Raw genomic sequence first — 14,393 nt, 5'->3', positions numbered from 1 at the left:
TGTTGGTGACACGTTGGTTTCTTATCAAAATTCTAAGAGGAAATTATATTTAATCCCCTCTCTCTCTCTCTCTCTCTCTCTCTCTCTCACACACACACACACACACACACACACACACACAAATGCTTCAAGAAAAATGTAAAAGATGCTCTGATATTTTATACCTGGTTGGAATTGGGACTTCAGCCAGTCCTTGAATCAAGACAGCTGGAGACAACCTGACAAATGCAACCACAGTTCTATCTAAGAACTCCAGTTCTCCAACTAAGATGTTTGAAGCTTCAGCACCTGGAGGAATCTTTTTCATAAAATGCAGATCAACCTGTGATCATCACAAAGTAAAGAAGGTAAATCAAAATTGGAACAACATGGTAAGTAATAATTTAGAACACTGCTTCATATATATTATCCATCAATAAATACAATTTAAATAATACAGATGTATATCTCATTTGCCCTTTTTCTATAATAAATGTCTTTATTTTCTTCTTTTTTTTTCAGTACTAGGGGAAAAAGACCCAGAGGTGCTCTGCCACTGACCCACCTTCCCAGCTCTTTTGATTTATTTTGAGACAGGATCTCCCTACATTGCTGAGGCTGGGCTCAAACTTGCCATCCTCATTCCTTGGCCTCCTAAGTAGCTAGAATTACAGGTGTGCACCACCACACCATGCATGACACTTTTCTTTACTTGTAGATGATTTTACTTTGTTATCAATGAGCTAAATATTTCATTTTTCTATTCACTATTTTAAAAGATTTTTTTAACATCAGCAATCTTTAAATTTGGGTAGTAGTAGTATATGTACTTAAATTTACTGTAACTATATATTAACTAGCATTTGTCAACAGATTCAATATTTTGTGCCAGATTGTCTTAATTTTACATAATACGTTTTTATTAATTAATACTCAACATATGGCTATTTCAAAAGAAATATAATCATGCTTCTTCTTACAGTATAAATTATGACTTTAGTATTCATCTTTATTCTAATTGTTCTATATTATTCATGTTTTATACTTGGCATGCTACTTCTTCAATTTAATTTCTTATTAAGGAATTTAGACATAACAGAATAGATAAAACAAGAAAAAAAAGTATCAACATTAGGCATTGCTAAACATCCATAGCTGAATTTCAAATATGAGATGTCTATGACTGAATGAACATAATAAAGTGATCATTAACAGGAAGAAATGCTAAAAGTAAAGAGTGGTGTCTGAAAAATGAATGTAAAAATCTTTAAGAATAAATATCAATTTTTATACAAAAGACTTTGGTGAAAACCAAGCAGGGACTTTATACTAAAATTACAAGGCCTATTTCTTGTTTTTTTATTCACTTGAGTTGCTTTTTATGGAACTATGTTTTTTTAGGGGAACAGTTTATCTTCTCTAGTAATTGGTTTTATACTCTCCTATTAATGAAATGAGGGCCAAAGATCAAAGTGAGAATAACCAAGAGAGAGAGGAAAGAACTCTGGCAAACAGAGTGAGGCTGAAAAGATATTTTTAGGCCAGACAGTTGTTTAGCTGGTTAGTAATTTGAGGAATTTTTCCAAAAAGTTGAAGGTAAAAATATTTAAAACTTCTAGGAGTACTTTATAAAATTCACAGCCACATTTTAGTGACCATATTAAATCTGTTGCTTTCTTAAATTAAGACTTCAGTAAAGCTATTTGATAGGTTGAGAATGAAATTATCTTTCTGTAAGACAAGGATTTCAAAAACAAAATATCCAGTATGTACAGTATTAATTTCATTATAAGGATTAAGTGTAAAAGTAATCTGTACTAGTTTATAAAAATGTCAAATAGAACCAATATCTTATTTAAGAAAAGGGAAAATGATTTAACAAAGTAAAATTGCTTATAAAAGAAATATTTGACAAATATCATAAATTCCAAAGTTTTTACCCCACAAATATACTTCAAATATAAATTTATAAGCTTATTTATATAAACTTATCATAAATCATACAATATAGAATATTGCATGGTAAATATATTTCTTTTATAGAATTTAACCTTCTATTATAAAATCTAATTTAAAGATGACAAAGGAATTTAGTTAATAAGAAAGTTGATTTTATGGGATTTTCATACTTAATATTTCTAGCTGATAGGTACATTGAAACTTCTACAAATTAATAATACTTTACATTTTTACTATAGTGCTAAAATCTTAAGAAGGGAATAGAAGATTTGCCATATTAGTCCTATGAGAAAAACATAATACGTTGTCCTAAGTTTTTCAGAGCTTATAAAAATGAAGTTTCAGTGATAAATATTAATACACTAGGACAAAATTTAAAATGAGAAAATAACTTTTTAAGAAAATCAATAATTGTAATCAATATGAGGCATATTAAGAATTCCTGAAATTTAAATTCCACCTAGAAAAATGTCTTTAAACTCATTTATTATTTAATAAATGCCATAGTCTTTCCTATAAAAGTCTGTGCTTCAGGCAGGTAGCTATTACAGATTAATTACTTCTTCAATGAATAAATTTGATGGTTCTATCCATGGATGAATTAAAAATATGTAGATTGAAGGTAGATAGAATATAAGGTCAGGTCACATGAAGCAAATAAGTAAATGACCATTTTTTTAACATCTCAGAATTTTACTATGGTTTAGAATCTACATATTAAGATATTTAAATAGACATAATAACCTGGACATTATCTGAGCTTTGATTAATTTACTATAAAACTGATATCATTAGGCTAAAAGAAAAATCTTAACTCATCTACCTGTAAAATCTGGCACTAAAAGTTGTTTCTATAGTGATGGATAACTTCTGTTCTCTCCAAATCCTCCCAGGTTATAGAATTAGGAATGTTATTTGTTTTTCTTATTTTTTTCCTTTTGTGTGTGTGTGTGTGTGTGTGTGTGTGTGTGTGTGTGTGTGTGTGGTGCCGGGGATTGAACCCAGGGCCTTGTGCATGCAAGGCAAGCACTCTACCAACTGAGCTATAACCCCAACCCTCTTGTTGTTTTTAATCCCAAAACTAAAGGTTTAGATTATTTTGAATCTTGTAGGTGAAATTCATTTAACAAATACATCCCAGCCTTATTTAAGACTTAACGAGTGCATATCTACCAAAACATTAAAACCTGGTTTGTTATTTATTTGGTTACTTCCATTTCTACTAATATTAATATAACAATAATAATAGAAGCCACTTTTATTGAGCATCTACTATATGCCCAGTTCCCTGCCAGGTTCACTGTCTCTCTCATTGAATCTTGTAACAAAACCACAGATATGTATCATTATTATTATTATTATTATTATTTTATAAATGAGAAGACTGGAGTTCAGAGAATTTCTCAATGATCAGATAATTTATAAATGCTAGAGTCAGGATCAAGATCTCAAATCTATTTTCTTTCCAATATACTATAGTAAGGATAAGAACCTGAGAAACACAAATGACAGGCACTAAGTAGAGGGAAAATTTAATTTCCCTATTAAATGGACCAGTGAATGGAAATGTGATGATGAAGAAGAGGATTAAAGGAAAACATTTATTTTTTATTTTTTTCTAGTCCTGACTGTTTGAGGAGAACAGGAAATAAGACTACTGTCTTCAATTGTCAATCTTCATATTCCTTATAGGTGATGATACATTTTTGAAGGTTGTAAAAATAGGTCACATAACAAAAACCAAAACGACATTGAGATATATAAAAATTCAGTATATAAGTGTTACATTATTTTAGAAAGTTAAAAGGTAGTTAATTGGAAAGGATGAGCTATAGAGTTTATAATCATTATTTTTGAGAATGTTAAATATGCCCTTGTTATACTGTTAATGTTTGCATAAATGAATAATCAATTTTATATGTCATGACTTTTAAGATTATTATTTCAAATTAAGAATATCACAAATTAAGTTACAGCAGTTTGTGACAATTTTATTCCAACTTTCAGATGAATGAAGATGTAATGCCTTAAAAGATAATTTTTAGAGTGGCAGATGGAATACATTTGAACCGGCTGAATATTTGAATCACATGCCTCCATACAGTGAAATGAGCTCTGAACCACTGTAGAAAAGTAGCCCGAGGAAGCCCTCACCTCTCTCTCTTGCTGGTGTGGAGGTCCTTTTTCATGCCTTTGTTTCATCCCACATGGACTAGTGTGCCCCTTTTGCTGGCCTCCCAGTCCCTGCACGCATAATTAACAGACTTAAGCTGGTATACCAGGCTCCCATGAGACTCCACCAGGCATCAGAGGAGAACATGCACTTAACTAGACTTAGATCACTTAGGCATTATCACAGCAATGCTGAAACAGAACTGATTCAGTCAACTTCCTCCATTGCAAGGAGCCTCCCATTCCTATCTCAGACCACTCATTCACTATTACAACCTTTGCCAGCACTAAGGACTTTATCAAAGTATTAATTCAGTTATTACTGTTTCAGCCACTTAGATAAAGAGTATTGTTTGCTCTTATTATTTTTCATGTATTACAATTTCTCTTTTTGAATGTTAGTTTTGATAACTTACAATGGCACATATGCAATGTCAGGAATTTGCCAACCTAAATTACATTATTTTCACTGACTCCTTATTTTATTAGAATATATTCAAATAAATGATTTCTTTTGAATTGTCTCCAATTAGATGTATCCATCAACACTGTCATCTTTAGTGTGCTTTTATTCAAAACAGCCCAGTTTCACCATGTCCTTCTAGGATTTCCTTACACTAATGACTCTGAATTATAATGACAGTAAAGCTTTATAGTATATGATTTGTTTTTCCATAAATATCATAAAAGTGATTTTGAAAAATACTAGTAAAAATTTTTAAACATCAAATTAAACTTATGTTAAAATCCCTGTGAAGTCCAATTATTTCTTTTATTGAAAGAAATACATTATACCAAGTGGCTGAATACTGAAAATTGTGCATAAAATTCATATGTTCAGTTTCTTGAGTAAGCAAAACAATATATGTGCACCTAATGCTAACATTATCTATAACAATTCCAAACTTTGACTGAAAAAAAAACGAAAAGTGCATGCAAAAAAAAATTATGTCAATAACCTCCTAAAATAGGTAGTAATTTCTAACAGTAATTGAGTAAACTTCTTAGATGAGAGAGAGAGAGAGAGAAAAGTTTACCTTGCTGAAGTCAACAGTGCTGTTTTCTCTGCTAACATCATTTTTATTTTCAACACAAGCAGGAGCAGACTGAGGAGAAAGAACCTGACCTGCTAAAAGAAATTGTTATTACAAAATACAGAAAATTATTTACATAATTTTGGGTATACAGAGTGAAACATCAACTTCAATTAAACTAGACTAACAGATTTCTTAATAAGTTTTGTGATATAAACATGAAGGATCAATATAAGTAGATCTGGATCAATACCAAATTCTTAACAGTTACAGATAGAAATGGGAGAAATCAGTCAATAAAATTTAAACCAATTCTCAACTTAAAACTCTAGAGATTATTCTCTCTGAAAAAAAATGTGCTTACAAAACCACCTAAATCTAACCATGATTGTGAAACAGCATTAATTTTCAAATATCAATCCAAAAAATGGTATATTTAAAAAATACAGATATCTATTAAGATTTAAGCACAGACTATAGAATTTCAAATATTTTAAAAAAAGATGAATGTTGATTTAAAAATTACCTAGCACTTTTAGATCTAATCACATCTAAAAAGCCAAACCAGTAAGTTTTTCAGCAATAAGTTTTAGAGGTTTCTATATTAGGGTTTCAGTTAGAAATATCTTTATTTGATACAGTATAAAAATAATAAATATAATTTTAATGAATGTGACTATTTGATTACATAAGCATACTTATATTGGGCTTCTATATAAGAATGATCAATAAACGTGAGTTGTATTAGTCTTCTTTTAACACTCACCAAAACTAAATTCTCTTGTAGTTCTTTTCCCTATTATAGTGAAGATTACATTAGTTAAGTACAGATCAGAGCTGGGGATGTGACAATGGACGGAAAAGGTTAAATCCCATCATTCACTAACTACCAAATATTCTTTGCAGTTATAAGTCATTTAAAATCTATCCATAGTTCACAATTAAATGACAAAGGTTTATTTAACTTCTCACTTATGACTCTTCTTCCTCAACCTCTTCCCATCTCCACCCTTCCTCTGTGAAATGAGTGATGACAACCCAACTTTGAAGATTTGACCACATTTATGACCTTAACTCAGTGACTCCAAAATATTGCGTTCACTCTCATCAGTCTGAGACTTCAGAAATACTCTCTCTACCTAGCTCTTCTTTCTACCTACCTAAATCTCAATTTTATTCCAAACTCCTCTTTTCATTCCCCTCTTCTCCAATTATTGTGGTCTTCATTTGAACTTCTATAATTCCAATAGTACTTACAAAAGAAAAAAAAAACTTCCCTTTTAAATTCTCTCCTAAAACCTCACTTATTCTTTGTTACCTAGAAATCACCTAGTGTGATTAGAAACACTATCATTTTTGGAATATTAAGCCTCTCAGGTAGGAGTCAGTTACTAATAGAAACAATTTTATGATTTAACATTGTTATAATGTCAGAAAGCAATAGGGCTTAAGACACTTTTAGAGCTTAAATGCTTCTCTGCTTTCACTAAACAAAGTAAAATACAATATTTGGTGAAAATAAAATAAGCAACTTTTAAAAGCAAATTCACCTCAATCCATGTATGCAAGTTCTGATTATAGCATATTTCAGGAAAATTTATAAAGTTCAGAGAAATGTCAAACAAAGTACATAAAATATTTCCATTCTCCCATTTCTAACTGCAATATGCAACTCTCACTGTGAACTGTTCATTAGCAGCCATTCAATTTACCATTCTCAAATTAATAACTGTAATTTTTAAAAAAACCTTTTACATAATGCATTTGTGCTACTAACAGATGTCTTCAATCACCAGTTTCACATCATTTCTCCATATTTTCATGAGTTAGAACATTAGATATATTTCAAACTAAATTTATTGAATGTTCTATAAAATCGAGAGGTGAAACACAAGTCATGAGAAAATTAAATAAACATGTATCTGCTTTCTTACAATAATTAATTTCATGTGGTATAAAACTACATTGAAGAACAATTATTTAATTCTCTAAGTATACACGTACAAAAAGGAAGTAACCCCATGCAAAATCATCAACTTTGAAGAGATTGAATCAAATGGAAAGTATGTTGAAACTTAAAATTTGAAGAAATTGAATATCTTTTGTTTTCTTTTGTATATTTTCAGTAGAACATTTCACAAATTATTTTTAGGTCATGCAATATGTTTAAAACATTAGCATCTATATTTATACTTGCAAAGAATTTTAGTCATAAATGTTAATAATTTTAAGATATTTTGTAATTTATTATTCTAGTCTATTCTTGTTCCAAGATGACTAAAAAATTTTACAAAACATTACCCTATAAAGTTGATATTAAGGAAATGATTTAGGAACTATTTTCTTTGAGTATTTTAAGTGGGATTGATAATGATCTAGTTGAGAATATTTAGCAGGAATCATACTAGATGATAATAAATTCCTTGCTATTTCTAGATTCTAGATGTGTGCACAGAATATATGCTAATGCAGGGGGGAAGGCATAAAAACTATCAGCCTATGAGATAGTAATATAAACCACAAATTTTTTATCTTTTATATTTTGGAGATATAGTAAAATGTACTTATCATTACAAAGGTCCTGAAAATTTTAAGAAGCATTTGAAATCTTAGTATATTACTTCTTAAAACTTGCATTAATTATTTAAGACAAAAGAATACATTAAATGTATATATCTTCAGAACAGTTATGACAAGCTGGCAGAAAATAGAAAAATGTTCAAGTACTATAATTTAAAAATTAATAAGTTTGGTTCGGGTTATTTGTAAAAAAAAAATAGAAGCCTTTAAAAGTAGCTCAAATTTTTATTTGATATATTTATAAAACTAAAATCCAAACATGATTTATAGTCCATAGAATTACTAGAACTCTCATATGTTGAAGAAACTTTTATAATTCTGTTGTGAATCATAATATCTCTTAAAATTTCTTTAGTTTATTCAAATCATTAAAAATTTTCAAAAGAAATTGATGGGCTTGAATATCAAAGTAGATTTCTTGAACTAAAAAACTATTATATAAAAGTAATCCAGCTAGGCCTAGTGGCGTACACCTGTAATCCCAGCAACTCGGGAGGCTGAGGCAGGAATATCATGAGTTAAAAGCCAGACTCAGCAACGGTGAGGCAATTCAGTGAGACCCTGTCTCTAAATAAAATACAAAGTAGGGCTGGGGATGTGGTTCAGTGGTTGAATGCCCCTGAGTTCAATCCCCAGTACCAAAAAACTAAACAAAAAAGGTAATCTATGCATTGAGATTTTGAAAGAGCATCACAAACTTTCTTGCTGACTTGCTGATGTCTAAGGCCATAGTTTACAAAATGGCAATTTTTAAGTGCAGAATTTATCCTTCAACCAGAAGAGAATGTGTTCTAAATAGAATAACTAATAATTTGCTAGGATATTTTCTTACCAGGAAAAAAAGATAGTATATAGTTTGAGTTTAGTACTCACATATTTGTGGAAGCTTTATGAATGCTACTTATTTGTTATAGCTTTCCTAATCATTATATTACAATGCTTGCAAACAGAAATGTTTTAACTTGTTTCTTTATTGTTACCTTCAGTTTGTCCACTGATAACTTTCCATATTTATATCACCTATGAGTGAATGTCATTGCAATGTTTAACAACCTTTGTTATTATAATATCTAAATAATTTTAAGGCATTAAAATGATTGTAAAAAAGGTATTTATTAACTTGGTAACCTATTACATTCAAAGTATTCAAAAAGTGATGGAAAGTAAAAAAAGCATTAATAGTAACCAGAGTCTAACTATTTAAATGTAAACACTGATAAGCCTAACACATCATCCTCTATCATACATCTATATATTCTGTTACACTTGAAGAATTCTTCACTTTAATCCCAATTCTAATATTTGTTTTACATCTCATCTAAGTATATGCAATATTCATATGAATACTTGTTTGAATTAATTTTCTTTAAATGATAAAATGATCTTTCCCTCTGGACTTACATGTAGGAATCATATAAAAATATTATAGTTAATGTATTTTTCTAGGGTCAAGCACAGGATAAAAACTGACAGCAATTCAAGTGACCCCTGCCTGAAAAATGGAAGCTCTGCTTCTCTGCTTGTCACACCATAAATTTTTCATTAAATGTTTTGTAATACTGGCATAGCCATTTCCTTAATTATAATATTGTAGGATGGGAACAATAGATTACATCAGACGTACTATTTCATGACTTCAAGTCATGTCAGTATCATTAAAATACCTCATCATTAAACACAATGGTAAATATGTTCTCAAAAAATATCTTGTGTATTACACTGATTCATTCAAGTCTTTACATATAGTTCTCTCCCTCTTTAAGTAAATTGTGCACAGATGTATTGTAAAATAGCAGCTTTTAAATTTTTATTTGGCCAATTTCAAATCAATACTGCTTAAGTGTATCATTGTTTGGTATTGCTTATTCTACTGTAAATCATGTGTACTAGAAGGAAACTGGGATGAAGACATGGAAATACATTACTATTAACCTAGAGACCAAGCTGGTTACACTACCTCAGAAACCGTCAACGCATTTAGAGTACCCAAAGGGTAGGAGATGAGGGAGGTACAGAGATGAGATGAGCCTGTTAGAGACAGACACAAGACAGAGCAAAATAAAGAAATATAAAGATGAATGACAAAGTTACATACATGTGTAACAATACATTTATTCATGGGATTAGAAAACATGAAGAAAGAAGGTCTAAATATTTAGAAAATGTTGACTAGGTGAGATATATTTAATAAACATGAAAGTATGCATATAATTAAACTTGGAGAAAAATTAGTATGCCTGAAAATAATTAATGTAATATAAGAAATAACAAATTTAAGCACATCATCATAGAACTAAGCTTGCTATTAAGATTTAGTCTTGACTTCAAAACTCAACTACAACAATATAATATTGTTGTATACAATATAATATAATCCCTGAACAAACCCATCAATTTTGTCAACAATACCATCCTGGTTTTCTTTCACCTACACGAATCTTTTAATATGCTTTCTGTCAAGAAATTCTAATAAGAAATATTCTATCTTTACCTTTTTCTTCCTAGATAGAACATTATGAGAGATAAATATTACACCATAGGTATCTTATTTATGAGACCACAATATTTAAAAAACAACAAAACATATAAATATCAAGACACATAAAGGCATCATGCATTTGTAAATAAAAAGTACAGCATTTGTAAAATAAGTGATTATAAGGCAATAAATTGGATTTCCAAAACCACAAATAATAATAATTCACAGTACATATGTATACAGTGCTTCAAGGGCTGGAATCTACCTAGGTCTAAAGAATCAACACATATCCCAACCTTCTGAACCTAAATGTTCTTCAGTAATTATGTATTTGAACAAATACTAAAGACCTTCTGCTTTACAGTTTGTTTTGAGATTCTAAATATGAAACACATAAAAGAGAGGGACAGAAATTATTAGTAAAGGACAGAGTGGATTGAAGACACCCTACATCTAAGGAAACTAAGAGTCTCATATTGTTTTCAAAACTACAAAAGTTATTACAAGGGTAATAACATTTTGAAGTTGACTTGCAATTCAAATTTCTCAGTAAGTGAATTTATGACCTAAGTAATAAATGCAAATACTAATTTATTTTGCTTTTTTGATTATTTTAGTCTTATTTTTAAAACATCTTCTAGTTTCAAGAAAGTATCTGAATATATATATATATATATTTTTTTTTCAGGGTTGTAATGTCAAAGTAGATATTATTTTTCTATTATTTTTGCTGTTGTTTTGCCAAATGTAACTTGTCACTTTTTATTGAAACATCAGAATCAGACATTTAATTCTCACAGTTTTGATGCTTAATGAAAAGTGAAAGTTAAACACAGCATGGTGGCATTAAAAATGCATGGTGAATCCATAGCATCCTGCATCTTAGCCCATGAGAATATGCAGAATACCAAGAAAAAATTATACAAAAAAAAGTAAAGTATATTGGGAGGTGGAGATTCACAAATTACCACAATTACTAAAAAAGTATGAACAAAATTGTAGACATGGGAAGGAGAAGAGCAAGGAACTACACTATCTTGTTAATCTAACCTTTAAAACTAGAAAGACACACATTCACAATAGCACCTGGATGTTTAACCTTTGGAGTAATACTGTTATAGTTTGGATATGTGGTATCCCCAAAAGCTCATGTGTGAGACAATGTGGGAAATTTTAGAAGTGAAATGATGAGATTATGGGATATTCAACCCAACCAGTGCATTAATCCTCTTGAATGTGTTAACTGGATGGCAACTATAGGGTGTGACTGAAAGAGGTAAGTCACTATGGGCATGTCTTTGGAGTATATATTTTTTGTCCCTGATAAGCAGAGATCTTTCTGATTCCTGGTGGCCATGTCCTGAGCTGTTTTCTTCCACCACACACTTCTATTGTTCTGCCTCACCTTGAGCCCAGAGCAACGGTGTTTGTTGGCCATCTCTGGACAGAGACCTCTGAAAATATGAGTGCCAAATAAACTGGCTCCTCTAAAATTGTTCTTTTAGGTCTTTTAGTCACAGCAGTGAAAACATTGACTACAGTAACTCCCAAAGTAGCATGCTCAAGGAACTATTCAATTAAGGGAGTAGAAAACTCATTCTAAGTAACTCTTTTAAATATCTTTACGTAATCATCAGTCCATTTTTTAGGGCATTTCAATATCTTTGCCCCTAAAGCAAAAGCACATTAAATAAGAAGAGAGAATTTATCTCCATATTTATGTTTTGAAAGGAAAATATGTTCTGCCATCAAATTTCTGGAAAATGCTCCCTACTTAATTCTTATTCTATAATCATAAAAGAAAAAAGTGAACCTTCTTGGGCGAAATATCTTACTGAAGAGATTTTTAAATAAGAAAATATTATTTTTATTCTTTTTGATATTTTAAAATCCTTTTGCATCTCCCTGTACTACTACACCAAAAAATTTGAACCTCTATTGGATGTTTTGAAACCTAATGTCAAGTCTATATATATGGCTATGAATTTAAATTTGTTTGTTTATCTAGACTTTGTCAGTTTTTAGAGTTCATAAGTAGATTGAGAACCTTAGTAGTAAAGGTCTTTCACACTTTTTTTCACTTCTGAGTAGAAGATTTATTTCTAAATTGGTAAAGTCTATACATATTTTCAGAATTCTCAGCACACATAATTATGTAAAGTGTGTGAGAAAGCAAAACAGAGTCATAAGGAGGTGTTATAAGCCTAGGCTTAGAAAACCACTTCTGACAGCATACTCTACAACAATACTTAATTGGATATATGAATCTTATTACAAGTGTTTCCAAGTTTTTATTACCCTAACGTATGCCCTGAAAAGATTCGTGTGTGTTCAGATAAAGGCTGATTTTACAGATGGCAACAGAATTACTCAGATACTACTTTTTGGGAAAACTAAGCCATTTCCTGAATAAGACAAAAAGTAAGCTCTCAGAAAACCTTGTTATCTATATCTATATCTATCTATACAGAAACTTGTGACTCACGGCTTAATTCTACAGCTATAATTCTCACATCTTTTTTTTTTTTTACATTTGACAGAAGTTTAAAGCAAAAACAGTAAGTCTAAGTCTGCATGATATTATAATAAATGGTCAGTTGATCCAGTAAATTCCATGCCCTCTTCCCTCAGAAAACAAAAACAAAATTCAATGAAATTTTTGTATAGTCAACATTATTCCAAATGAAGTTTGAGGTTAAATTATAGCTAGTTCACAGCCTAAGATCATTGCCTCTTTGAAGAAACACAAACTTTTCTTATATACATTTTATTTGTCTGGTTTTCAGTAAAATTGACAAAATGAAGGCAATAGTTTAATTTTTCAAAATGTATATAAGTTCTTGGATAATTAGTTCCTGGGTATATTTTTATAAGGTTTGTGAAATCTTGTAAACATAAGCTCATACTCAAAATTAGGAAATATTTGAATTAGTTTTCTTGACATTACCAAACCAAATTAAAAATACTAGCATTACAAGAATAATAAAATTACTACATTTTTCTCTCTCCAATCATAACTTCATTTTGTCATTAATATGTATCATATAGCTTAAATGAAATTGTGATTCAGAATATAAATATATGGCATAAAAGATTTGAATCAAAGAATGCTATCTGTCTTCACAATATTCAGTGGAATCTGTAATCTTAAGTTGCTATAAACCATAAAGTGCTCATTACAATTTTTGCAAATTTTATGTATGCACAACTATATATCCTTCTATACAACATCAATGACATCTTCAGTCATTGGGGCTTCTAAAAATAAAACAAGTATCTTGCTATTGGAAACTAGACCTACATTCTGAAACAAAATTGAGTGATACCTTAGACCATTTCTTCTGTATTTGTTTGTGTATATTTGATTTAGTAGTATGAAAACTGGTGAAAATTTCCATACAAAGCAAAGTCTAGAGAAAACTCAATTTTATACATTTGTGTTTTTAAGACATCACTAAAGATTTTGAAAAGGAATGAAATCACACAAGATTTAGTCCATGCTGTCAACACATGTGCTTTAGGACTTTTATAGCTGATGGAAGATTTAACAAACTCATTTTTATCTCATGCTAACTCCATTTACCCTAATGAGACTAATGGAAAATAAATGATACTGAAATTTCTAAGTGGCTTTCTTAGTGTGGTCTATGTAAGATTAAATTGATGCAAGGGGAGACCAAAGAATACAGGAGATAAAACAATCTGAAGTGGAAGTCAAAGTAAGTTAATGATTTCTGTAAAATAATAGTATGTGAAGATGATCCATGAGGAGGCTCCAACACTGAAGATGCCACACAGCACACAACAATGAGCCCATGAGTAGAAATGAGGTCTAACATAGGTAGAATCACGTGCAGCGTGCTGGTGGGGCTTTCAATTGCTAACTCTAATGGAATTCAGTGACTGTGAGCAACATGAGGCCAGCATCTTTTCCCACAACACTAAATAGTAAGCATTATTCATTTCAACTAAAGACCACCTTTGACATTAAGTTGAAGCATTTCATTACTTGTTTGAGATGCCAGAGATGCTCCATTTATGTTTGCTGCATTCATATGTGTAAGTTCTTATTAGATATGTTTTCTTTGCATTCTTTCATGAACCTTTCAAGAAACTTAAATTCCTTGTTAAAATTTCTACAATTTGATACTTGATAATAAGACTACATATACAGTATATGCCTATGAAAA

At 30.3% G+C, this 14,393-nt stretch overlaps 1 protein-coding gene across 13 annotated transcripts in view; it reads right to left on the bottom strand.

Moving 5' to 3' along the window:
• The window catches only part of Slc4a10 (solute carrier family 4 member 10), a 279,064-nt gene that overhangs the window by 82,286 nt on the left and 182,385 nt on the right, over positions 1 to 14,393 (bottom strand). For 8 of the 13 annotated variants that reach the window (XM_040294372.2, XM_005315743.4, XM_078017496.1 and 5 more), the window contains 3 exons: positions 5,148 to 5,239; positions 4,093 to 4,182; positions 165 to 322 (listed from right to left, as the gene is read on the bottom strand). In XM_040294372.2, coding sequence (XP_040150306.2) covers positions 165 to 322; positions 4,093 to 4,182; positions 5,148 to 5,239 — 340 coding nt within the window. The remainder of the gene's footprint in view (positions 1 to 164; positions 323 to 4,092; positions 4,183 to 5,147; positions 5,240 to 14,393) is intronic. The other 5 variants (XM_040294373.2, XM_078017497.1, XM_040294374.2 and 2 more) reach the window with 3 other exon arrangements.

This window comes from Ictidomys tridecemlineatus, chromosome 7, assembly GCF_052094955.1.
Source record: "Ictidomys tridecemlineatus isolate mIctTri1 chromosome 7, mIctTri1.hap1, whole genome shotgun sequence".
Classification (NCBI taxonomy): domain Eukaryota; kingdom Metazoa; phylum Chordata; class Mammalia; order Rodentia; family Sciuridae; genus Ictidomys; species Ictidomys tridecemlineatus.
The sequence above is the reverse complement of the archived record's forward strand: the minus strand, read 5'-3'. Positions and strand labels throughout refer to the sequence as shown.